This window comes from Monodelphis domestica, chromosome 5 (genome assembly GCF_027887165.1).
Source record: "Monodelphis domestica isolate mMonDom1 chromosome 5, mMonDom1.pri, whole genome shotgun sequence".
Classification (NCBI taxonomy): Eukaryota; Metazoa; Chordata; class Mammalia; order Didelphimorphia; family Didelphidae; genus Monodelphis; species Monodelphis domestica.
The window spans coordinates 107,437,343-107,463,063 of record NC_077231.1 but is presented as its reverse complement, the minus strand read 5'-3'; the positions used below and the strand labels follow the sequence as shown (position 1 = coordinate 107,463,063).

At 39.6% G+C, this 25,721-nt stretch overlaps 1 protein-coding gene and 1 long non-coding RNA gene across 3 annotated transcripts in view; one reads left to right on the top strand and one right to left on the bottom strand.

Moving 5' to 3' along the window:
- IL15RA (interleukin 15 receptor subunit alpha) overlaps positions 1-25,375 on the bottom strand; it is a 35,262-nt gene extending 9,887 nt beyond the window's left edge. Inside the window, exons 1-5 of one of the 2 annotated variants that reach the window (XM_007503872.3) lie at positions 24,995-25,375; positions 12,008-12,202; positions 10,665-10,742; positions 8,016-8,297; positions 7,259-7,291 (exon numbers count right to left, since the gene is read on the bottom strand). In XM_007503872.3, coding sequence (XP_007503934.1) covers positions 7,259-7,291; positions 8,016-8,297; positions 10,665-10,742; positions 12,008-12,202; positions 24,995-25,154 — 748 coding nt within the window. In that variant the 5' untranslated portion in view covers positions 25,155-25,375. The remainder of the gene's footprint in view (positions 1-7,258; positions 7,292-8,015; positions 8,298-10,664; positions 10,743-12,007; positions 12,203-24,994) is intronic. The other variant, XM_007503873.3, reaches the window with a different exon arrangement.
- On the top strand, positions 18,317-19,019 carry LOC130454546 (uncharacterized). Its single transcript, XR_008912167.1, has 2 exons — positions 18,317-18,526; positions 18,627-19,019. It is a non-coding gene; the product is annotated as an uncharacterized LOC130454546 (long non-coding RNA).
- Positions 25,376-25,721: the final 346 nt, after the last annotated feature.

The following is a 25,721-nucleotide window of genomic DNA, read 5'->3' as shown; positions in this document are numbered from 1 at the left end:
GGTGAACCTATGGCATGGGTGCCAAAGATGGCATGCAGAGTGCTCTTTGTGGGCACATGGGCCTCCTCCCCTTTCCCCTAAATTTGTTACTAGAAAGGCAGAGGGAATTGGGCAGAGCTTCTCCCTTTGCATTGTGCCTGATGACATTTTTTCATATTCCCTGCCCCTCTGCCCAGCAGCCCAATGAGAAGGCAGTGGGTAAGGGGGTAGCTCACAGGTGGTCAGAGCTAGAGGGGAACATAGTGCTTAGGCCACTCTGCTCATCCTCCCCATACATGCCTCTCATCACCCGTCCCTCTGCCCAGAAGCCCAGTAGGAGAGCTTCCTCCCTCCCCTGTCTGGGATAAGGGGGGGATTAGGGGGTAGCACTTGGTAGCACTTGGTGGGGAGAGCATGGCACTCAGTATAGGGGGTGGAGTGGGGCCTGGCACTCCATCTCTAAAAGGTTTGCCATTACTGGCCTAGAGGTTCTCAGGTTGGCAGTCTAGCTGGCCATAATGTACCTTTCATGCCTATACTGTTATTAAGGGAATCTGGACCCTGACTTACAGTGCTTACAGAGCTTCTGGGGAGGATACATGTTGGATGGGTAGTCTCCAGTGGTGTGTGGGAGATCAAGACCCCAATATAGTCTAATTGATTCATAAGTGCTCATGAAATAATGTTGTATATTTGGTAAGAAAAAGGGAATCAGGGCATTTTCTGATCTTTAAAACTATTCAGTTGCGGCTTACACAATTTGAGATGAAGATGTAGTTGCAGGGCATGCTAAGGTTTTTTTTTTGGATTGAATGAAGAATAGGAAGTACATTCTTTAGATGCATTATTAAGATATTCTATAGTGATATAATCAATATATAAATTTAGAATATCTAATTTAATAGCCATAGCTTAAAGGGATCAAACAACTTGTCAGCTCATCAATCCAATAAAGTTATTTTTAAGTTCCAATTGCCCTTGAATCGGGCCACTCTGAGCCCAGAGAGCTCTCTTTCTCTTCATAGACTTCTGGCTACTATTCACGAGATTAAAAGACGCAGAGATTCAATTATGTTTAGCTGTTGAACTTTTGTCTCCGCCAGCTCCATAGCTTTCTATATCCCAATTGATATAACCTGTCATATTCAGGGCAGTGTTTCAACAATATTATGCCATATGGCATGCTGTTTATGCTATCTGGAATAGTTCCCTTCAGTTCATTGTTTTGCCATATCTGCTGTATTAAAACAAAGAATAGAAAGCTCCATAGTTATCCTGAACCAATGAGCTGGTTGTAACCTTGCGAATGATCAAAAGCAGCCTTTAACCAAGGAGAACAGATGTAAAATAGGATCCTTGAATTAATGAAGAGAGTTTATGCTTAAGATGAGTTTATGTTCATACCAAAAAATGTGCAAATATAGAACTATATCAATGGATTACAACATTTATAGATCCATCTCAGTTGTGTTATAAAATATTAATAAGAAAATTATGACAATGTTTTATCCTGAAGACCCAAATCAAAAATCTAATCAATTTTCCTTTAACAGAAGAAAAACAATTTCAGGTAGGGCTTTTGATTCCTTGAATCAAAGAAACTTGGTCTTTTTTATGGCAAGCAAACTAAAGCTGGTCTTTTTATTTAACCCACTTAAGAGAAATTTCTTTCCGTTTCCTGTATGGGACATTCCATTTCTTGTTTGGGTGCCTTTGAACAGACACTGTCTGCCATGCCTAGAATATACCCTCTTGCTCACCTCTGCCTCACAAACTGCCTAGATTTCTTCAGATGTCAGCACAAATGCCATTGTCTACTTAAGGTCTATAATAATCCCCCTCCCACAGAAAATGACTATATATCTTATATTTTTTTTCCAATTTGTGTGTATATGAGATTTGTTTCATTTGTTTCTTGTCCCTCAACACTTATTATGTCTGACTCTGTAACGCTGCTTAAGGTTTTCTTGGCAAAGGTTTTGTAGTGGTTTGCCATTTCCTTCTCCAGCTCATTTTACAGGTGAGGAAACTGAGGCAAACAGGGTGAAGTGACTTGCCCAGAGTCACACAACTAACAAGTCTCAGAGGTCAAATTTGAACTTCCTTTCTTTAACTGTTCAATTTATTTTGGGTATTTATTTTGTCTAAACATCAAATTTGAACTAAGAGGGAGCTAGCCTTAAAGCCACCTCTGACAACATGTCTATCTGAGGTAATAAACAGAGGGCATTAGAGCCAGCCTTGTCAGGAGGTTCATGCTCTATTGACATTTTTCTATATGCGTGTATTGGACGTAGTGAACAAGTTTCTCCCTCTCCAACCAAAACAACATATTTCAGAAACGAGTACAGTAGTGACTAAGGAGAGGGCTTTCTGTTAGTGACAGGTAGGATCTCACTGATTCAACTTGACTTGTCCCTTAAAAAGAAGCAGTACTCCCAGTGGCTCTCAGCTATGACACTGAGTTTCAAATCCATGCAGAAATTAGGTTTAGGTGGACAACTCACACCATATAACAACTTGAGCTCCAGATTGATCTATAAGACATGTAAAAAGACCTCAGACACTTCCCAGCTGTGTGACCCTGGGCAAGTCACTTGACCCCTATTGCCTAGCCTTTACCACTCTTCTGCCTTGGAGCCAATACACAGTATTGATTCCAAGAAGGAAGGTAAGAGTTTAAAAAAAAAGACATGTAAAAAGAAATGTAAGGGGTAGAAATTGAGGGGGTTTATGTAAAAGGTTGGACTGGATTCTCTCAGAGTAGGGTCACCAGGAATTTTATGAAATTCCAAAGAGATTTATTTAACCCTTAAGTAAGAGAATCAAAGAGAGGATAGGGAAAGATATCTAGCCTAAGCACTAAGTAGTTTGTTCTGCCCAGGCAGGGCTAATTAGTCCTTAGCCAAAGGGGTCTTGGCCTTGAGCCAGGACCTGGGGATACAGGGAGCCTCTCTCAAGAGGGTAGGCCTCTCCTGAGGCTAGTCCCTTCAGAAAATCCAGGAAAGGAGTCGACCTTTTTCATTCACTTTGGGTGGTAGTTCTAAGGGAAAATTAGAATCAGTCCAAGGTCCTCAGTCAGAGCTCCTCCAAGCTCAAGTTGGAAGGTGAAAAGACCTCAAGATCTCACAGGAAGTTCTTGGCATTTTTAAAGACCATTTCTTTTCATCACTTCCTGTGAGTTCCTTCCATTTTACATGTACCAATTACACTTAAAAGTTTGCTTAGGACTGCCCAGGAGGCAGATAGTTGATTCTGATTCATCACCCACTACTGCACATGCGGGTCACAGACCTCCCCCACTCAAGTGGGAGTGGGGTGCTTACACTTCTGGTGATTAAATCTAAAAATGGGCAGGGGAGAGTTAATTTAATCTTCACAGAAGTCATATCATAAACAATTTAGAGGAGCAAGGAAAAAAATCACCTTTTAGATCTATGGATATTGTAAAAAATAGACTCGAATACAGGACTACAATCCCCACAAGCCTTTGCTCCACTTCCCCAAAATACTTTGTAATCTCATGGGAATTCTGAGGTGGGTAGAGATTGAGGAAGGATTTAAGCTGGTGGCAAAGGTTTTTGTGTGGTCTTTTGGACTTCCGTTTTGGAGCAGATGCATCTCTTCTGTGATGTGAGGTTATCTGGCCTAGGCCTCTGGCCTAGGCACGTGTTTTTTCTTATTCTGTATTTTCTTTAATCTTTAACCTTTAATAAACCTCTAAAAAAATATAATACTCCTTGCAGAGAGAAACTAATTTCTACCTGCCTCAGTCTCTCCCCATATTCCTAAATTTTAATCTTAATACATGGCGACCACAAAGTTCACTATTCTAATTTCTCTTAGAAAATTTGAATATCGTGTATATCTATAGTTAGAAGTTCATTTAGGATTACAAATTGATTATGTTAAATGATCAATGGGGAGACTAGTCTCCCAATGGTCATCAGGGGGGATTGTAAATCTTGAAATCTCTCAGACTTGTGAATGTTAAACATTTCCCCATCGGGGAATTCTTAATTGGAACAAATTCCCTACTGAGAAACATTCCCCATTTTGATGTGAGAACTCTCCAGGATCAGAAATGGGAGGACCTCTATTCCACCCATACTTAAGACTGCTTTAGGGCAGAAAACTCCTTGCTAAACAAAGAAAGTACTTGGAATCCATGCATATGGTGGGGCAAGGAGTTCTTTGAGCCAGGCCTGTTTTTAGAATTGATACAATGAGATGCTAGGTACCTAAAAGGGTCAAGCAAGTTTTCTCTTGATGAGATTAGTTGACTCAGCTGCATTTTCTCTCGTTCAGACTTACTGAGGAGATTTGGTCGACACAGCAGCATTTTTTCTGATTCAGACTTACTGAGGAGATTGGTCGACTTAGCAGGAATTTAGATGGGCAGTCCTTTGGAAAGCGTCTACAGTGATTGGTAGATGTAGGGACTTAGGGGAGGTGACATGGGAGAAAAACCCCTATATAAGAAAAAGCAGAATCTCTTGAGGAGATATCCTTTTGGAGAAATCCTTTTGGAGAATCTCTGATGAGGATCGCTTGGGAAGAATCTCTTGAGAGAGGCTCTGGAGAAGGGAAGCTCTTGGAGGACAATCTCTAAGGAGGTCTCGCTGGATCTCTCTCTGGTGAAGTCAGCTGAGATGGAGCTGGCCTGGTGTTACTAGAATCCTTGTTTAGTCAGACCTTGTGGTGAGTGTTAAAAAACTGACTGATTTCTCTCTTAAGACTCAGGTCTAGGCCATATTGGCTTGAGGCCCTTCATACTTATTCCTTTCTTACTCTCTCTTTCTTTGATTACTCATTATATTGTTAATTAAAATCTCTATAAAACCCAGTTGACTTGGGTATTTGAATAATTGGGAATATTTCCCTGGCGACTACCTTATATTTGATTTAAAAACCAAGACACTGTAGTGAAACATATTTCTGCAGTCAAATTTACTCACCCTCTCTTATATCTATCACAATTTATATCTTCCACCATTTTAACTCACTACAGTTTATGGGCTTCACTATTTTAAATCTCACAATATAGATCATAGAGTTCATGATTAAACCAGTGATAGAGAGAACAGTTCTGGTTATGTAAAATTAAAAAGGTTTTGCACAAGCAAACCTAATGTAGTACATATTACGTGGAAACCAGATACCTGAGAAAATTTTTTTGCAATATTTCTCTGTTAAAGGTCTCATATCTGATTTAAACATGAAGAATTTATTCAAATTTATAAGACTAGAGTCTTTCCTAATGGATAAAATGTGAAAGGATGTAATCAGACAGTTTTCAAAGAAAGTTAAAAAAAGTTATCAATGATCACAAAAAAATGTTCTAAGTCACAAATAATTAGATATGCAAATAGAGTAATTTTGAGGTTCTGCCAATCAGTCTGACAAAGATGACAAGGAGGACACAGTTATGCATGTAATAGATAGATTAGTTAGTAGAACTAGTTAGTAGAAGTATTTGGAATTTGGTCTAGAAAGTTACCAAACTGTGCACGCCCTTTGACCTTACCTATACCAATAATGAACCTATCCCCCAAAGAGTTCAAAGAAAGAGGAAAAAATCTATATGTAAAAATATTTATTGCAGTTCCCCATCTCTCTACATTTATATATGTGTGTATACATACTCATATTATATATGTACGCAAGTAATCCTAAACTGGAAACTAAGAAGATATTCTCCTGTTGAGAAATGACTAAATACATTGTCACATATAATATGATAGAACATTATGCCAAAAGAAATTATAAAATGGGCAATTTCACAGGAAACTGGGAAGACCTTTATGAAGTGATACAGAGCAAAGTGAGCAGAACTAAGAGAACCATTTAGAAAATGAAAACCACATAATAAGAGAAAAAGAACTTTGAAACACTTCAGAACTCTGATCAAAGCAGTGATAGACCACAAATCCAAAAGAATGCAATTGGAATGAGACATACCTCCTGATAAGAGAGGTGGTTTATTTCTAATGCATAGACATAATGGAGGAATGTTTTGAAGGTTCTAATTTGGGGGCTTATTTTTTAATTTGATCAATGAGGTAGTTGGTGGGCTAGTTTAATACAAAAATTCTTTTTAATTGAAAATTTAAAAAATATTGGCTTTGACACAACTTTGTTAACTTTAAATTTTCTCATTTTTAGGTAACCTTTTAAGTTCCTTTAACTTAAAGACCTCTTGGCCTTGCTAACTGATTTATTACTGTACCCTTAGAATTTCTAGACCTTTCCATTTTATCTGTAGCTGAATTTTCTTTTATGATGCTACACTGTTATTTGGAGGTGACCCTGGTTCTTGAAAACAATACCAGTAGAATTCTAACTTGGGCATGTTCTTTCTACCAGGTTGGATCCATTATTTATTGGAATTCATTTTTAGATTTTCACATGCCTAGACCTACTGTATTTTTTATCAGATAAAATATGACCCATATTAATAATCTACTTCAAAATACAAACAATGCCCCAGCCTCCAAAACAATCTATATACATAGGAAGGACAAAAAGAATACTATAGCAAAATATAACAATAATATCTTAAATGTTGTGGTCATCATTTGTCCTAATCATCAAATTTTATGTCAAAATATCATTGTCTAACTTTTTTTTTTTAATTAAGCTACTCCTCTGGTCAAACTATGAAGATATTCCATATTTGTCCTGCCTCAATTCTTTTTGATACTTTTTATGCCTACTTTTAGAAATCAGTTCTAAAATTACTGGGAAACTTTTGGTTTTTGAGAAACATTAAAACCATTTTTAGTTTGATAAGATGTCTTTCTGCAGGAAAAAAAAGGGAAGGTGGAGATTCTGGTATAAGGTACCTTAATCATCTATGCTTTACTTTCACCTTTATTTCCCACTAAGGATTTTGATTACTGGTCCCGTTTTGATGTTTCCATTTACCAATTCCCTACTAAAGTGTAAACTTGAGGGCAAAGACCATCTGTTTTTGATTTTGTATTCCCTATAGCAACTAGTACAATGCTTTGGACACAGCACAACATAAATATTTGTTGAATGAATGAGTTTTCTCCCACCAGGTTCTGGGCAAATGTTGTCTTCTATTAAGGACAAATTTTGATGAAGCTTTAAGATAATCCTTTGTCCTTGCAGGGATGATGTTCATTTCCATTCTGTCCATGCTAGCAAACTGCCATTTCGAGGATATAGATGTTTACATCAATAATGATGCTATCAAATAAAGAGTAGCCACTATTAAGGAGCAATCAATGAGCTTCAGCTGAAGGGCACTTACCTATGACACACGCCATGACAGAATAATGGGCAACTGCAAAGGAAGAGGAAAAGGATGAGAAATGTTCACTCTTCAACCCTTAGGCTGTTAAAGCAAGTGTTTCCCCTCCACTGACCTTTAACCAAAGAGGCATAGGAAAAGAATAAGCAAAGTTAGATATTGAACTCTTTAATTTTTTGGAAACGTAAGGTTGTTGTCACCACATTTATTCTGAAAGGATAAATAATCTGACTCACTTGGAAGGGGGGCCAGACTTTGGGATAAGAAGAGCTGTGGCAATATGGCATGAAAGGGTTAAGACTCCAAATCTACTTCCCATTTGAGATACAAAGCAAATGTAACAATACAAATACAAATGTAACAAATGACTAAAATATGAAGAGTTCTTTCCTAGACATTGGGAAATAGCTTTTATTCTCCTGTAGTTGGGGGGTCACTAAGTAGATGCTACACTTTACAGCTCAATCTTATTCTAGAAACAGTCTTGCCATGAAGGTTAATAAAGAAAGACTTTTTGGTTTGGGAAGACATATGCTCCCTTTCCAGTGGAGTTGGCTGGGATTATTACCTAGAATAAAGACTGTAAACTGTGGGAGTACCCAGGTGCCAAAGGGGGACAGCTAATGCAGCATTGACTCTACCCTTGAATATAACAACAACATGCAAAAATTGCATTGTCCTAGCTCTCAGACCAAACTCAAATGACAAGAAATGTGGAGCTAATCTTTCTTCAAGTGGAGAGGAGTCAGTGGCTAACCTGTTATGATCCCATGGGTACTGGGGGAGGATTGTTCCATGGTCTGTGCTGTTGTTTGAGCCAAGACTGTGAAGGACCAGTTTCGGGTTGTTATGACTGTTGCAGAAGGTGGTTCTGATGATATCTCCTTGGAGACTGGCTTCAAGATCGTACCTGCTAATGCTGGAGATGCTGTATATGTGGTTGATGAGAAGAAGATAGAGGTTGACACCATGACTGTCTCTGTTGTCACTGTGGTGTCTGACTTGGGTGATGTGGAAGCTTCTGGTTCTACAGTGAAGCCTGAGATATTGAGAAAATAAATACTTTAAAACAAGTTTTGTTTTTTTTAATCTGTGTATATATCAGGCATTGAGGTGATGCCTGATGTAGAAACTTAATCCAATAATCAAGAGTCTAGACCTGTTAGATCACTAATCTAATATTAACCGTTGGTCCTTAAAAATAACCTTTTGGAACATCTCTGGAGGTATAACTTTTTAGGAATGACTACCACAAACCTGGGAAGTAGAGAGAATCTGATGTTATTTAGACTACCACAATGTAAAGAAAATATCCCAAACAAAGACTTTAGTAGATTTAGGTATGCATAAAGAAGCAAAATATCTGGGAAGATGTATTTTAAAAAAATTTAACTATATTTACAAAAGATGCCTTAGATTCAGGTTTTTAACTTCTAAATTTTGTTCAAAACCTTAAAATAAGGGAAACCCTTAGCTGGCCAGGAGGTCAAGACTACCTGCTATATTCAGAAGGAGACTCAGAGAGTTAAGTACTTTAACCCTTTTATAATCTTGTGGTAGAGAGATAACCATGGGTTGGAAGACCTCCCGTGACCATTCTTGTGTAGCATACAATTACAAAATGCCAGTATTATGGGTTATTTTATTTCCAGTTTCCACAAAAGGAATTGCATTTTAATACATAAAGTACTTTTTAATATGGCAACATCATAAACTACTTTCATAATATAGCACCGAATGGTGATGGCCTCATATTTGCTTGCTTATCCTACCATGAAAGTGGATTTTTTTTTAAACCCTTAGCTTCCATCTTGGAGTCAATACTGTGTATTGGCTCCAAGGCAGAAGAGTGGAAAGGGTTAGGCAATGGGGGGGTCAAGTGACTTTCCCAGGGTCACACAGCTAGGAAGTGTCTGAGGCCAGATTTGAACCTAGGACCTCCCATCTCTAGGCTTGGTTCTCAATCCACTGAGTCACCCAGCTGCCTCCATGTCATGTTCTTGGAACCATCACAGACAACACCCCTTTGATCTGCCTCTAGGCCTGGCTCTCCATCCATTGAGCTACCTCACTGCCCCAAGAAAGCTGCACATTTTTTATCAAGACTGTAAAAATGGAGTTTTGAATCCAGGACTCCAATCCCCAGGATTCTTTGTTAGCTCCCAGAATGCCCTCAAATCCCACTGAGATTTCCACATGGGAGAGGTCAAAAATCTCTATTTAACCTGACTGTAAAGGCTACTGGGTCTCTTTTCCTACTTCCGCTTCAGAGCACACATGGCTCTCTACCTAGCAGGCAAGATGTGAGTGGTCGTGAATAGGCTCTCTGGGCCTAGCACGTGCCTTTCTTACTTGTATTTTCCTAAATTCCTTATCTTAAATAAACCTCTAAAAATATAATACTTCTAGAGAGAAACTAATTTCTACCTGCCTCAGTTTCCCCCCAAATTTTAACTGTTACAAGACATAAGGCTATGCAATGACACATGTAAAACCCAGTGGGATTGCACATTGGCTACAGGAGGGGGGTAGAGGAGGGGAGAGAAAGAACATGAATCATGTAACCAGGGAAACATATTCCAAATTAATTAAATAAAAAATTTTAACACTAAAAAAAACACACATAAGGATATGGCTGGGAATGTAGGTGATATAGCAAAAGTGAAATCCATGGCTATTTCTCAAATTTACCTTTATTCTATATGCTAATATCTTTCTTCATTAAAAAAACAACAACAACAAACAACCCAAAACTCTTTACTGTTAACTGAAAAAGACTTAACTCTTCTCATCTTCCCCATATATTCTTTGGTGAATGTACTAATGAATAGTAAAATAGCTAAAAAAAAAAGATAGCAGAAGAAACAAAGCACCTGGAAGATACTCAAATACCATAATTCATTTCTAACTAACCTAGAGTTCACTGTAAAGTAAGAGTTTGACTAGCTAAAAATTGAGTGTATTATTTAGGAATTCATCATTGCGGAACAGAACTTATTCTTAGAATGAACAGCTCTAAAGAAACCAAGATGGAAGATTACCCTAGGCCCAACTGAAATGCAGTAGCATTTGTTACCACATACAACATCATAATAATAAGCCAATTATCTTTAATCTGATGTTGGATTTGAGATACTTGGGTTTGATTTGTCATTAAGCATGTCACTTAAAAATGATGCCACTTATGAAACATAGAATCAAGATATGAAACATCTGTTAAGTTCCCTTGGTTTTAAGGAAATGAAATTGAGATGTTAGACTTCTCTTTTAGGTTTTAGTTGTAGCTACCTTTTTAAAAGTCTGCTAAGTTTCCTAGTCACAATCTATGCATTTTGTAGATCTAAGAATAAAGATGGTAGCTAGAGAAAAAAAGTCCTACAACAGCATCTGATTCAGACATTCCTACCTTTCTCAGAAGAGGTGAGAAGCTCCTTTGTTGACATTGTTGAGGAAGGTGGCTTTTGGTGAACCAGGGAGGGATCTCCTAGAGAAGATAATTGGATGAAATTTATGGCTGAAGTTTGGATTTATGGCAGATTGGAAATGTAAATGCTTTTGTTGCTTATTTTTTCTTTTTAAGAAAGAGGTAGTGACTTTTTTTTTTAGGCTGGCAACCTTAGAGGTAATAAACTAGAGATTGCCTTGAAATTCCTCTATCTCAGATTATAGAATTTTATTATTTTGGATGTCTGCCATAACATATAGATGGCAATTTCCTTTGATGGTAATGCTACTAATGGTAATAGGGAGCTGTCCAATTGTCAGTCATTTAGGAGAAACAATGAGAAAGATCTGATCTCTTTTACCAGTACATAAAAACCCATTGTAAAGACTATGTGTCCTGCAAATTGTTTTAAGACTCAAGGGCAGCTAGATAGTTCAGTGGATAGAGAGCTAGATCTGAAGATGGGAGATCCTGGGTTCAAATGTGGCCTTGGACACTCCTAGCTCCCCAAGTGCCTAGCCCTTACTGCTCTTCTGCCTTGCCACTAATACATATTATCAATTCTAAGACGGAAGGTAAAGGGTAGAAAAAAATCATGTGGGACTCTATGAAACTAGAAAGCTCTGAATTCTCCTATTGTTTGAAAAGACCAGGTCTTTTCATTTGTTCCTTAATTGCTTTCATAATGACTCATACACCGAGCAAAATCCAGAATCCTACCTCTGTTCCCTTTCCTTAGCAACTTATATCTCTGATAACGGCTTCTTGGCTCTGTGAAACCTTCCTGGCACTTCTGGTCCAAACAGGAACCTCTTCTTTATCTGGGTTCAAAGAAATCTTATCCAGTCTGTATCACAGAGGGATGCACAGTCTGCAGTGGGTTTCTTCCTGGCTTTGTGCCTAGGCTAATTTTTTTTTCTAGTCCATGTTTAAGTGTTCTAAGCACTTTGGAACCATTAACGTGCAAGTAAACTCAATGGGACAGGATGTGGGACAGCATTATCTCCGACCTCATAGCAAGAGGACGGCTGAACTGGTTAGAATGAGTCTTAGTTGACATTTTCGGGACACAATTGCTCTTTCTCCTTAATTCTACCTACCTAGTTCAGTGCTATTAACACTTCATGGCAAGGACATGTAATGCATGCAGCGGGGGAGAAGATGTTGACCACAGTCTTAATTAGTCAATTCAGGCCTCTAGGTCAAAGAAAGAATTCTTTCTAAACCATCATTCAGTGATTCATAGTTTTTGATATGCCCTCCACCACGGACCCAGGAAAATTGTTGGAAGAGGGGCCACTTACTGATGCATTTCAGATTGGGTTCTGTCCAGTGGGCAATGTTCGAGTTCTGCTCAAGAATACACTCAGTAAGGCTGGATGTCCCGGCTTTACGTTTGAAGCCTGAATGACACACATAGCGCTCCCTGGAGTTCACATTGTAACTCTTAACCTGAATGTCCGCATGTTCAACAGATCTTGGAGTTGGGCATGTCACTTCTGGAAAAATACAGAGAAGAAGGAAGATGGAATACTCTGGGCCACTGTTTCTATTGGCCCATTAAGACAAGCGCCCCAGGCTCGGGAAGGTCTAGTTTTGAGAAAACCTCTATGGTACCAAGGTCTTTCCAAGTATCTCACCACCCCATTTTAGCACATTGGTGACTTCACACTTCTGGAAGCATAAGCACAGGGAAAGCTGGGGTAATGGCAAGCCCTTCATATTTGCTCTTCTTGTGGCACAATAAACTAGAGAGTAAGTCATGGAGGTTAAAACCCTGTTCAGACACTAGTTTCAATTAGAATCACTTGATCTCCAAGTGTCTCTATTTCTGCACCTTTAAAATAGGGATAATAACAATTGTACTGAGCCTCTCACAGGAAAGCACTTTGCAAACTTGAAAGTGCTATAGAAATGCTTACTGAGCACTTATCATTGCAAGATATTGAGAGGAATACAAAGTCCATGCCCTCAGAGAGCTTACAGTAAAGAAAAATGAAAGAAGTTAATATTGCTTCCCATTTTATGTAATAGAAATGGCTACGAGTTCCCACAAAGTGGCCATTTGTAGGATCTTGGCAATATTCGAAACTTGTATACTCTATCATAGTAATGCAAGGTAGGAAAGCTGGTGTTATGAAAAGTCTGACGCGGTTCCCTTAGTAGTAAACATTATGTACCTACTATGTGCTGGGAATACAAATACCCAAAGAAACAAAGATACCCAAAACAGTGGCACCCAGTATTTAATGACTAAACCCTACACATTTGTTTCTACAGTCTCTGTTGATATCATTGGCTTATCCTCTTGGGCCATGGGGTCGTATCCATGGCCACAGATAAAATTTTTACTGGATTCAACCAGGCAAGATCAATAAGTGAATTTTATCTGAGTAGAAAGAGACTGTGGAAGCTCTGGCAAGCTCTGTACCTCCCACTCAGCTCTCTTGCAGAGAGGTGATGTAGGAAATCAAGATGTGAACTGCATGGACTCAGATGACCTAGAGTCAGAAGGAACCTGAGAGGTCATCTAACTTAATTGCCCCCTTTTATAGATGAGGAAAATGAAGACTGGGAGAGGTTAGATGACTTCCTCAAGGTCACTCAGATCATAAGTGGAAAAACCAGGATTTGAACCTGGGTTCTGTACAGTTAAAAGAGTGTTAAGCATAAACTGTTACAGATAAAAGAGTGGTTGCCTTAAATTGTGACTGCAGAAATATGGTTTCAAGATAGCGTCTTGAGTTAAATCAAATATAAAGTGGTTGCCGGGGAAAAATTCCCAAATATGAAATATACCCAAGTCAGCTGGGTTTTTATGGGGATTTTAATTAATACAAATGAAGGAATTAAAGAAAGGGAGAGAAACAGAGTAAGAGGGAATAGTAGGAAAAGGGCTAGACCAGCTTAGGCCAGCCTTAAGGCTTAAGCCTTAAGAGAGAGATCAGTCAGTCTTTTATCAACTCATGACAAGATTTGTCCAAGCAAGACTCTAGTGTTCAGAGACTCACCAGTTCAGCTTTGGCAAGCTCAACTAAGTTCAGCCACCGAGGCTGCATTCTCCTGACTTCCTTTGAACTGGTTCAGACAGCTCCTTTTAAAGAAAATTTTCTCCTATATCACCTCCCCTAAGTTCTCACATCTACCAATCACAGTAGACGTTTTCCAAAGGACAGATCATTCTTAATTCGCACCTGAGTAGACTAAACTTTTGAGTAATTCACACCTGAGTAGACTAAAACCTCACACCTCTTTTGTTAAGGCTTGTCCCTTACAAGTTTGCAAGTTGCCTGACCTTCATAGGTACTTAGCACCTTCCTAAAAATAGACTTAGCTTAAGGCTTTTGCCTCACTATAAGTATGGGTTAAGTACTTTTTTCATTGTTCAGTAGGGAGTTTACAACTTTATCTCCCCCTAAGGCACTGTCTAAGTATGGGTGGAGTAATGTAAAGTTCTCACATACATTCCTGACTAAGTCCCTTCATTGTTTAAAATGGGGAATGGTCTTAACCAAATCTTCTGAAGTAGGATCTGAGAATTTTTAAGATTCACAGTTCCCTGACTCTAAATTCAGTGCCTTTTTTTGTGTGGAAACATTCTTTCAATCTGTAAAAGGAATTTTATGCCTACTTAACTCTTCAAGCTTTTCTGCCTTCTTCATATCTATCTTCACTGATGGCTAATAGGTTCCTCCAGTTCATCTTCCCCCATAATACTCCACTAATCTCTGCCATTCACAGAGACATTCCCTCAGACATTATCCTCACTTGGAAGAAAAAAACAGGATAAAGCCTTTGCTTGGGGTGAGTATGACAGTGGTAAATGACAAGAGGGAGAAGGCAGGTCTCTTCTTGCTCAGCTCTTGCTATTTTCTCTGCCAAAGACAAGTGCACTGGACATGACTGAATGAAAAATGGCTAACAGAAAGTGAATCCCAAGATCAGGAAGAAGATAGTGAAACAAGATCTAGTAGACATGGGAGTCACCTGATCCAAATGAATAACACCCTCTCAAACTGGAAAAAAACAACTGGAAGATGTGATTATTTAGCTACTGTCAGTTATATTTGAAGGTTTGCAGATAATGGGAGAGGAACAGTAAGACTGGAAAAGGGAAAATGCTTTCTTCCCCCCCCCCCCCCCTTTTTAAAGGTAGTGAAGAAAATCTGCAAATATAGACCAGTGAATTTGACTTTTATTCATGGGAAAATTCTAGAAAGGATAATTAAAGAGACAGTTGATGAATATCTACAAAGATCCTATGTGACTTCATCAAGATGTTATTGTCAGATTAACCTTATTTCCTCTTTTGATAATACTAATAAATGGATATAGAGGATGATTGCTGTAGATCTAGTTTACCTAGATTTTAGCAAAGATTTTGGTGAAGAAGCTCATACTTTTCCTTTGGAGAAGATATAGGGATGTTGGCAATAACATAGAACTATGAATGGTTAGATGCCTGACTCAGAGTATTCATTAATGGTTTAATATTAGCTTGGCAGAAGGTTTCTAGTAGACTGTCCCAGGGATCTGTGCTTAGGATTTTAAATAAAAATGTCAATACTATCAATATTGGAATTTTAAAAATGAATTAGTTAATTAATTTAAAATATTTTTCCATGGTTACATGATTCATGTTGTAAAGATTAAAATTAACGGTTGGACAATGATTATATGAAATTATGTGGTTGCCAGTATTTATAATATCTTGAGTCAGAAATTTATTTACAAATATATACAAATAGAGAAGAAACAATAAAGAAGAGAAATGTGAGGGGGTTAGAGAGGTTATCTATCCTATCAATTTACATGTTTACTTCAGGTCTGCTTAATCCAGGCAGAGATTAATTAACTCTCAACCAGGAAGGCTGGTAGTGAGTAACCACTGAAGCCTCCTCCAAGATGGAAGCTAGTCTCTTAGGAAACTAGGAAAGGAGTCAGCCTTTCATTCACCCAACAAAGTAGTCCAGGAGTCAGAGTCTAAGAGTTGAAGCCAAGCTCCAAGCCCACAATCCAAGCTGCAGTCTCCAGCAAAGCTCCCTTGAAGACTTTCCCCAGGCAGAAGACTATCTCCAGAAGACAATCTCTTCAGACTATCTTCTCAAAGGCAATATGCTCTGAGGGAGTTTGGGGCTTGCTTTTATGGTGACTTCTTTTCCCTGCCCCTCTTCACTGGGGCTAATCACAGTTTCCAAATTATCTAGCTCTGCCCAGGAGGCAGTGTCTGTGGGATTGATTTCTCACCTTCTGAAGTTTAAGTTTTCACCTCCTGAAGGTTTGTAGGGTAAGTTATTTTTTATCTTAAGTCTACATATTTTGTCTATTAGAATATTATATTCCAAGATTGCATTTCTTTTAGTAGTAGATGATATCAGGTCTTATGTGGTCCTGATTGTCGTTCCTTGGTATTTGTGTTCCTTTTTTGTCTCTTTGCAGCATAGTATCTTTGAAATAGCTTTTAGGGAGTCCAGAGATTCTTAAATGGTCTGTGCTTGAACTGTTTTCATTCAATTTTTTTTATATCTTACATTTTCTTCTACTTTTTCAATCTTTTGTTTTTGATCTAGTAGTTCTTGATATTTCATATTGCCATTGATTTTTCCTTAGTTCATTGTGGTTTTCCAACTTTTGGGGGGATATGCTTACCACTTTCCCTTCTACACTATTCTTCCACTTCTTTCCTATCTATCTATCTATCTATCTATCTATCTATCTATCTATCTAATCTCTTGCTTTATTTCTTCAAGGATTCATGTAGTTCTGAAAAAAACTACTTTTTTTTGTCTCTGCACTTATTACAGTTATTCTTTTGGAAGATCATTAGATCTGCAATAATTATCACTGGTTGTTGGTGTCTTTGGCTTACTCATCTTTCTAGTCTTAGTTCCTGAAATAGGACTTTTAGATTTAAATTAAAAACTCCAGATACTTATTGCCATAGAGTTTATTTTAATCACTTGAAATAGAGAAAGCAGATAGGCATACATTTAAAGTCTCTTTTCTACTCTCAGTCTGACCATGCCTAGATCATCCCACAAGATTCTCTCTCTGTCTCCCTGGCTGCATTCAGGGAAATCAGCAGTTCGGGTCACACTCACACCTTTTTATTCATGTTCATGGACTCAGTGCCAGCAAAATGGGATGAACCAGGTTAGCAATCCAGGAGGGGGAGGGGATGAAACTCCCTCTACACAGGGCTTTCCCAGAGACTTGTTGGGTCTTATATAAAATAAAAAAAAAATAAAAGGAATATCTTGGGGCAAAGGTACTAACACAGTTTATGCCCTGGGGCAAGTTCATTGTTTGCTTGCTTTTTCATAAGCAATTGAGTTACATCTTTGCAAGGAGTGTAAAGCTTCTTTTTTTACCTGAAAGATTTACATTTTATTGCCTCTGCCTTTACCTCTTACAATCTTCAATTTTGCTAATATCAAAACAGAGCATACCTTTATATGAGTAAGGATACATGATCAGAAAATGAGGGATGGTTCAATTCTGTGGTAGTGAAAGTGAGGAATACTTCATAGGTTTCAGATTGCCATGGTCTAAAAATTGATCATCTGTGGACCAGCCCACTAAGGATCAAGTCTTTCTTGGTAGCATTGTTCCTTGGAAAATAGATTTAGTCTGTTTGCAGTATTTTTTTAAAAAACATATTTGGCATGATAGAACCTCTTAGAGCCATGATGGCAAACCTATGACACACGTGCCAGAGATGGCACACCTAGACCTCTCTGTGGGCACACATGCCAAGGACCCAGTGCTCCTGGAACCTGCAGCAGAGTTCGACAGAGTTCCTAGCTAGAAAGCTGGAGGCAGGCAGGACTGGGATTGCTCTCCTCCCCTCTCCCCAGTAAGAGTTAGTAAGAAGGTCTTTTCAAGACAGCATCCCTTTCAAGACAAGATTGCCCCACCCCTTCAGAATACAAGGGCTATTTAATGACCTTTGGCCTGAGTGAGGAAGAAACAACTTAAGTCTTAACTATCAGAAGCAACCAGTGTCTTTGCTATGCAAAGTATTTTGGAGATTTTGGGATGTCTTTTGAGTTTGTACTTTAAAAATGTTCAAAACTGTATTTTGATTTTGGAATAAGTTTTATGAACCTGAGGCTAGGCTAATAGCCTCTTTCTTCTGTGTTCTACAGATCCCTTCCCCAGTTTCTTTCACAAGCAAATTTGGGCTTAATTTGCATTCTTAGTCCTCTCACTTACTAGCCTGTTCATTTTGCTTTCAAAGAGGTGCCTGTCTGAGGGAAAACAGGTGGGCTAGAAGTTCTGGAAAACAGTACACTGGCTGGTCAAAGATAGCAATCAGCCCTGCATCTAGATTAAAACCTGACTTCTACCCTGGAACAGGATGGGGTGAATGTGTTAGGATGATGTCCTTTAACCTGAGGGTTATATTTTCCTATAAATAAGGGGTTTTCCGGTAAGCTGTGTTTTTTTTTTTTCTAGGTTTCAGGGGATCATAGCTCACTTAACTAGAGGGGAGCAGAGTGCTTGTGTCCCTTTCCCTCTCCCCAAGCCTGATTACATCACAGTGGAGTAAGGAGGGGCAGGGCATACCCAGCGCTCAGTGGGGGAAGGGGCATAGAATGTGATCTGGGTGGGGCATGGGCATGGCACCTGGTTTTGGGGGTGGGGCCTGGCACTCCATCCTTAAAAGGTTCTCCATCACTGTTCTAGAGCTTTGCTGGCATAGGTTCTCAGAGGCTATGCCAGTAATCCATGAAATACCAAAGTAATCAAAGGAAGACACAAAGAACATTAGATAGATCATTTTTCAAGGATTTACTGAAAGAAATTCACAAGAACAAGAGGTGTGGATGTGTTGTTTTTTATATTGTTTCATTGACAATGAAGTATGCTTCTATGCATTCTCACTAACTCTTTTCTTCTTTTCTTTTTCTCCCTTAACAGAGCTTTGAAACATTTCTCCTATGTATTAGGTAACTTGATTACAGCTCATGCCTTTGAAGAAGTGAGAAGGCAGGGGAAAGGAAGACTGGATGTGGTTTAAAATGCATAGAGAAGGAAAAAGCAAAAGCAATATGCCTTATGGCCTTTATCCTTGAGTCTCAAGAGGACTGTTGAGTTCTGAAACAGCTATTGAGATAGATTGTTCATGTTTTGACAAGCCTGTTCTCCTGAAGATCCTTAAAAATGGAAGAGATGGAATTTTGTCTAAAATGGTAGAGATAATGACTTCTCTTATGAAGTCTCGCACTTTTGATGAGAAAGCACAGTCTTAGTGGGTTTTAGAAACTTTGTTTCCATCCTTTGTCAGAACTCCATTAAAGAATATTTACAAAACTAGAACTTTCTTCACTGTGCTAGTGGTCAGGAAGGGACTGAACCGAACTTTGTCAACTTTGACATTGAAATGGGACATTGTACCCCCAAATTATAGAAGTGTTTTAGGCCTAACTGTAAGCAGGAAAATTCCTTTGCTCCCTTACATCCTTGTGACTACTAACCCATAACATCTGATAAGACCCTGAGAGGATTGGTCCTTTAGGTTTTGAGATGGAGAAAGATGCCTGCAGAAACCTACACTGCATCAAAAAGGTCTAAAATGAACTTTGGGGTGCAATTGATTGAACTGAAGGGGGTTGAACATTAATTTTGAATGTACACTCTTATGTCAAAGGGGACTATCCCCAATTGGTTTTTTGTCAATGCACCTAGTAAAACATTGGTTTGCATTATCTCTCTTCTATTTCTCTCTTATCTCTAACTATTGTAGTTTCCTCTTAGAAGGTGCACTATTGTATGCAACTGTAGTTAGAAGATTTTTAGAGGTACAAGATGATTATATATAACAAGATGTTAAATTATCAACTGGGGAGACTAGTCTCTGAAATGATCATAAGGGGGATTGTGAAGATGGGGATTAACTCTCCCCTGCCCCTTTTAAGATTCAATCACCAGAAGCATATAAAAGTATCCTTAAGTGGGGAGAGGTCTGTGACCCATGTGTGTGAAAGTGGGTGACGAATCAGAACCCACTGACTGCCCCCTGGGTAGTCCTAAGAAAAACTATAGACTATAATTGGTCCATGTAAAAGTAGAGGAAGGCACAGGAAGTGATGCAAAGAAGCATCTTTAAAAGGAGTTACAACTTCCTGAGTGGGACTGGCTCATTGTTCTTTGGAGTTCTGTGTTCATATTGGAAGCTAGTGAAGAATCTGCTTACTGGACCTGTGACCTTGGAGTTAGTGAGATTGTTCTTAAATCCTCCTTTCCTGGATTTTCTGGAGGGACTAGCCTCAGGAAAGGCCTCCCCTCTTGAGAGAGGCTTCATGGCTGGAGCCCTTGCTTTATTCATCACTGGGCCCTCTGCTCAAGACTGAGGCCCCTCCAGTTGAGAACTAATTAGCGCTGCCTGGGTTGAACCAGGGGCCGGAGCAAAATACTTGATGTGTTAAGTTAGATATCTTAACCTATCCTCTTTCTGTTTTCTTACTTTTACTTTTTATCTTTTTGTAAATAAACTACCATAAAAGTTCATTCTGACTTGAGGATTATATTTCTTGTGACCATACTCTTAATAATTTTGTCCAACCCTTTAATTTTAACCCTTTGCATTCTGGCCCTTACAACATAGAGATATACCTCCAGACTATGTCTTAATACCATCATATTGTATCTAGGACATCTATCTGTCCCCTAAACTATGAGGGTCACCCCCTATGTCTTCAGGCAGACCTGGTCAGATGACCAATCCCCACTCCCTCTCCACTGTGCTTGAGTGCATACCCACATATCAACTGTTGTGGAGTATACAGATCCCAGACTTGAAGTCCTCTAGGGGACAGCTTTCCATCTATGCTATCTTCCCAGCCAAATTCAACATGAGTTCTAAATGAATAAATTTCTCTTTTTATTTTTAAGCTAAGTCATGGAGTCTTGCATTCTTGCAAAAGGTACCCTTCCCAAACCCAGGGGGTTCACCTCAAGTCCCCCACAATAACATGATTCATCATAATGCTATGTAGCTATTGTAGGCCTTATGTTTACTTCTTTACTTGCTATGAAACTTTCATAGCTATGAAGTGGGGCACTTCATATAATGAGTCCAGACACCCAGAAGTTCAATTTAATGGAACCTGTATATATTTATTAATCTATTGATTAATAAGTTAGTCTACTGGCCAGGACAGTCTTTCCTACTGAAAGATGCACTGAGCTGAAGTTACAGGCAGCTTTTGTAGGATTACAGACATGCAGGAAGCAGATGGGCTTACAAAAATACCATGTATATTTTTCTTATAGGGTTTTCTTGGCAAAAGCAAGCAAGCCTTATCTCACAGAAGCAGATATGCCATTAGCATTATGTGCAGAATGTTCAGTATAGCCCGTTGTTATTATATTTAACTATACTGTATTTAAGTCTCCATTGTTATCATGGAGTCGTTTCCTCACATACATTTAACCATATGTTATTTTGAATTCCAGCCTCTGAGTTCTCTGACTTTCTCATGGGAATGCAGGTTTATGTTTAATGAGTTAATCTACTTCAGCTATTGGATAGTTCAAGGAACAGAGAAAAATATCGAAGCCTTCATCATATATCCTATAGTCACCTTAAAGGTTATCTCTACTGTGTTAGAGCATATAGCTGTGGAACCTTCACAGAGCTGTGCAGTGGTACTAGTTGAGGTCCTATAACAATTTTCTGCTCATTAGATTACCTCTTTTAAGTTAAACTTAAATGAACAAAGATAAAGCAAAGAGCTGATGCAGCTAATGCAATATAACTCAATTATTATTAGGTAAACTCCTTGTCATGGAGCCTGAACAACAATAGGATGGATAGAAAAAAAAAACCAAGAGGCAGCTAGGTAGCCTGAAGTCATGAAGACTTTAGTTCAAATTTGTCCCCAGACACTTACTAGCTGTGTGTCCCTGGGCAAGTCACTGAATCCCTATTTGTCTCAGTTTCTCATCTGTAAAACTGGGATACACTGGAGAAAGAAATGGCAAAACACCTCAGTATATTTGTGTGAAATTTAGATTATTCCACCCTACTTAGATCTTACTTTATGGTGAAGATGACATTGTAATCTCCTGATTGAACAATGAAGGTACTTAGTTCTTACTTTATAGTGAAGCTAGAACTTTAGGCTAAGTCTATTTTTAGATCTTAATACAAAAAGGTGTTAAGTAACTATAAAGGGTAAATTAATCACAAAAAGGTTAAGTAACTAACAAAAGGTGAACTTAACAAAGAAGTGTTAAGTAACTCAAAAGATATAATCTAATCAAAGAAGATGAGAACTAAAGAATGGGCAGTCCAGGAGACAAGCCTCTGATGTGATTGGTAGACATGAAAATTTAGAGGAGGGGACACAAGAGTAAAAGGTCTATATATTTCACATCACTTCCTCTCTCTGGAACCTTTGGCGGTGGAGAGGTGGCTGGTGGCAGTGTGTTGGGCCTTTTGGCATCTTGGCATGGCTACAGTTATGGCCCGGTTTGGTGGTGAGTTTCTGGCTGAGTTTTCCTCCTTTACTTTCTAAACTCTTATCCTCTTAGAAGCCTCTAATCTTCAGAGACCTAGTGGCTGAGATCTTGAACTCTGCCTGGCACAGGCCAGACGGGAGAAATCCTATATCCTCTTCCCTCTTTCTCCTAAAAATCCTTCCCTCTATATTAATTAAAATTACCATAAATTTCCAGACTGACTTGGGTATTTTATTTGGGATTTTTCTCTGTCAACCAATGAATTTAGATTTTAGGTCACAACCCTAAAATTATCCTTACAGTTGCCAAGAAAATTCCATGGACCTGGGTCATAACGAGTTGGACACCATTGAACAAATGAACAACAACGAAAAGAAGAAAGCCTGTAAGTGTACCTTCATTTCAATGCTGGACTAGAACAGAATCACCAGCAAAAGGAACAGGTGAGATATCATGGAAGTCAACAGCAGTATGAAATAGGTGGTCAGCCTCAGAGAAAAGACTTTGGGCACCCTTCAAAGCAAAGTGCTTGAGTGCTAATCTATGTAAACCCTGAGAGCAATTGTGAACACACACTCCCCCCACACCCCCAATGTTTATGCTTATGCAGTGAAGAAAAGACTTATTTTTGCTTTGGTCTTTCTAGCTACAATTTCATATCAGAATAAACAAGTTTGTTTTTTTTAAACATGGTCATCTACATTTATTTTTTCCACCTATTCTTCCCTGAAAGAGTTGAAAGCCACATATTCTTGAATACCCTTATATTGGTCTGAAACAGAACACAACCTATTTCTGACTGCTTCCTCACCTTTTCTAGACACACATTTCCCCATTATTCATTCCTCTCTGCCTCCAATATTTTTCCTCAACAAAAATATGAAGTTTTTCCTTAGAATGTGCCCAAGCTTTCCCTCTCTCCCTTTTGAATATATAACCAGCAAATGCCACTATTTAGAAGTTTCAGATGTAAAACGAAAGCAAAAGGAAATGAAAGTAAAAGGAAAAGCCACTTCCTCTTCTGGTTCCCTCCCACCTTAGGAATGTGGGCAGGATAGATTCTTTTTTAGACCACACCTTTTCCCCCCATTGGTTATCCCAAGAGGCATGCCCTTCCTTACACCCAGGTCTCTATTTCTCTGCTCCCCACTAGCTAAGGAAATTGGAATTTCCCCAGAGGCACCTGTGTTTTAAATCAAATGAATCTGGTTTATCAAAGACCATGTTAGCAACTCAGGGCTTGCATGTACTTGAGTCAAATAGTTCAACTATTTTTGCTATTTGGGAGCTCCTGAAAGTTATTAATAATAGTAAAAACCATAAAATTCTCTCATAGCCTGCTCATGGACCAGTTAGGGGATCCTTAGCATTCTAGTAAAAGGTCAAAACCTCCGACTCATTGATTCTGTGTATACCAAACTAGTTACTGGTGTCTTCCACTACACTCTCTCCTCCCCAGCAATTAATAGTAGATGTGAAATCACAATGAAATAATGATCAGAGTTAATAGGAGACAAAAGCAGGAGACAGAAGTTGCTTAAAGAAATAGTGCAGATTATGTAGAAAATGCTTCACTGTTAGAGGCACTCAGGAAGGTAGAATGGAAAATTAAATCTTTCGCAACTCTCAAAAGGCTGGTCAAAGTCAAAGGTCAATTCTGGCCACACCTCCTACCTCTCTCCCCCAGTTCTTTTCTCAAGAAAGGAATACAGCCTTCTCCATTCTTTTACCCTGAATTGCCCAACACGGGGCACCATCTTGCAACAGTCACAACGGCTGCTTCTGCCAAGAGGAGAAGCTCTTACAAGGCATCTCTACCAACCGAAACTGGAATCTCCAGGCTCATTCCCTACAACTCTTTCCTCTTCCCCAATTCCAGTCTGAGCGTTTAATCTTGCAATTCCAGGGACTTCCTTTAGGCTCAAGGGCTTCCAGGAACCTCAGGAACCTCAACTTCTGTATTTGTTCTACTTCTGTATTTTCTCTAAGTTCCTGAGGAGCATTCATAAAAGAGGGAAATGAGTTTCCAATGAATGCAGAGGCGTGCACAGAGTCTAGGATCAAGTTATCCTGCTTCCACAGCAAGTATTCTTCCTTTCTACTGGCTCATAGTAGGCGCATAATAAATGTTTAATGATTTGATTTTTATGATGTCCTCGATTATACTCCCTTCCTCAGTATCCAGTATGGAAGGTTCTTCTCTTAAGGAACGAGATCCCATTCATCCGTTCCCAACAAGCAGAGGTTTCTCATTTTTCCAACCCTTCCAATGCTGGTAGATCTTCGTTCTTTCTAACTTCCTCAAACACTTGGTAGCTAATCCAACAATTACACACATGACCGAGAAATGAAAACCCCAGTCAAGAAATTAGGAGGATCTGAAACTGAAAGTCGAACAGACAAAACATCTGAGCAGCCAAGAAGTTGCCACAGACTAGAAGAGGTATCTTAGACCTGCCTTGGTCTAAGCTGAGCAGACAGCTCTCTGCCTGAGCCCGTGACTAGTTCTCTTTCTTTGCTTTCCCGGGAGCTCCCTACCTTATCCTGCCCTCGAGTTCCTAGAGATAAAGAGGCTACTCCTCCCAGGCTCTTCCCGGCAGTTGGAGTGGGGGACTAGTGGAGCCGCCTCTGGCAAAATGCATTCCGGAACCCGGGTCAGGGAAGGCTGGATGCCCCTTGCAGCTCCCAGGAATCCCTTCCCCAAACTCACTGTTTAAACTACAATCCCCTTCATTTCCAGGGACCGGACGGCCCCCCCACTTTCCAGAAAGTATCCCTCCACGATCTCTCCCGAAGGGCTTGTTGCACTCTCCTCTGCTTACCTCGCAAAGCGCCGGACGGCGATAGCAGGAGCAGCAGAGGCGGCAGCAATAGGAGGAGGAGCTGTAGCCGCAGCAGGGGCAGGGAGATGACCCAACAGCGCAGAAACTGGCTGCAGTATGCCATTAAGTTGAGGCTTCCCGCCTCTGCCCTCCTCGTCATACACACAGTGTCTCCAGAGTCCGAACGCCAGAGCGCCACCTCAGGTTAGCTAACTGCGTGCCCTCTCTAGCCCACGCACCACCATACACCGCTCCTAGGAGGCAGCAATCTCAGGGGCTCCGACTTTCTCTGGCTGGAGGGCAAAGCAAAGGACTTGACCAGAGAGCCCTAGCAAGGGGAATAAAGAGCTAGAGAGCAGCTTGCGGGTGGGTGGACCTCGGGGTGGGGGGAACTGTGGCATTCACTTTCACTTTTGCTTTTGATTTAGCTCTGGGTAGAACTGGGTAGAGATAAGGAGAAAGCGACATCTCCACCCTCTCCCTCTCTTCCAAAGTTTCCTCATCCATCTCTCCTAATCCTAAAGCATTTCTGGGCCAGCATCCAGAAGAACTCGCCTTAGTAGAGAGCGACGTACAGGAATCCCGGATACTCTTGCCATCGGCCTCAGCTTCTAGAGATCTTTCCTCCTCTTTCTTACCATTTTACCCCCAGTCTAATGTCTAATTAGTCTAATGTCACCATCAGGCACTATGGAAAGAAACAACTTCCAGGAGTACGGGTCCTTCA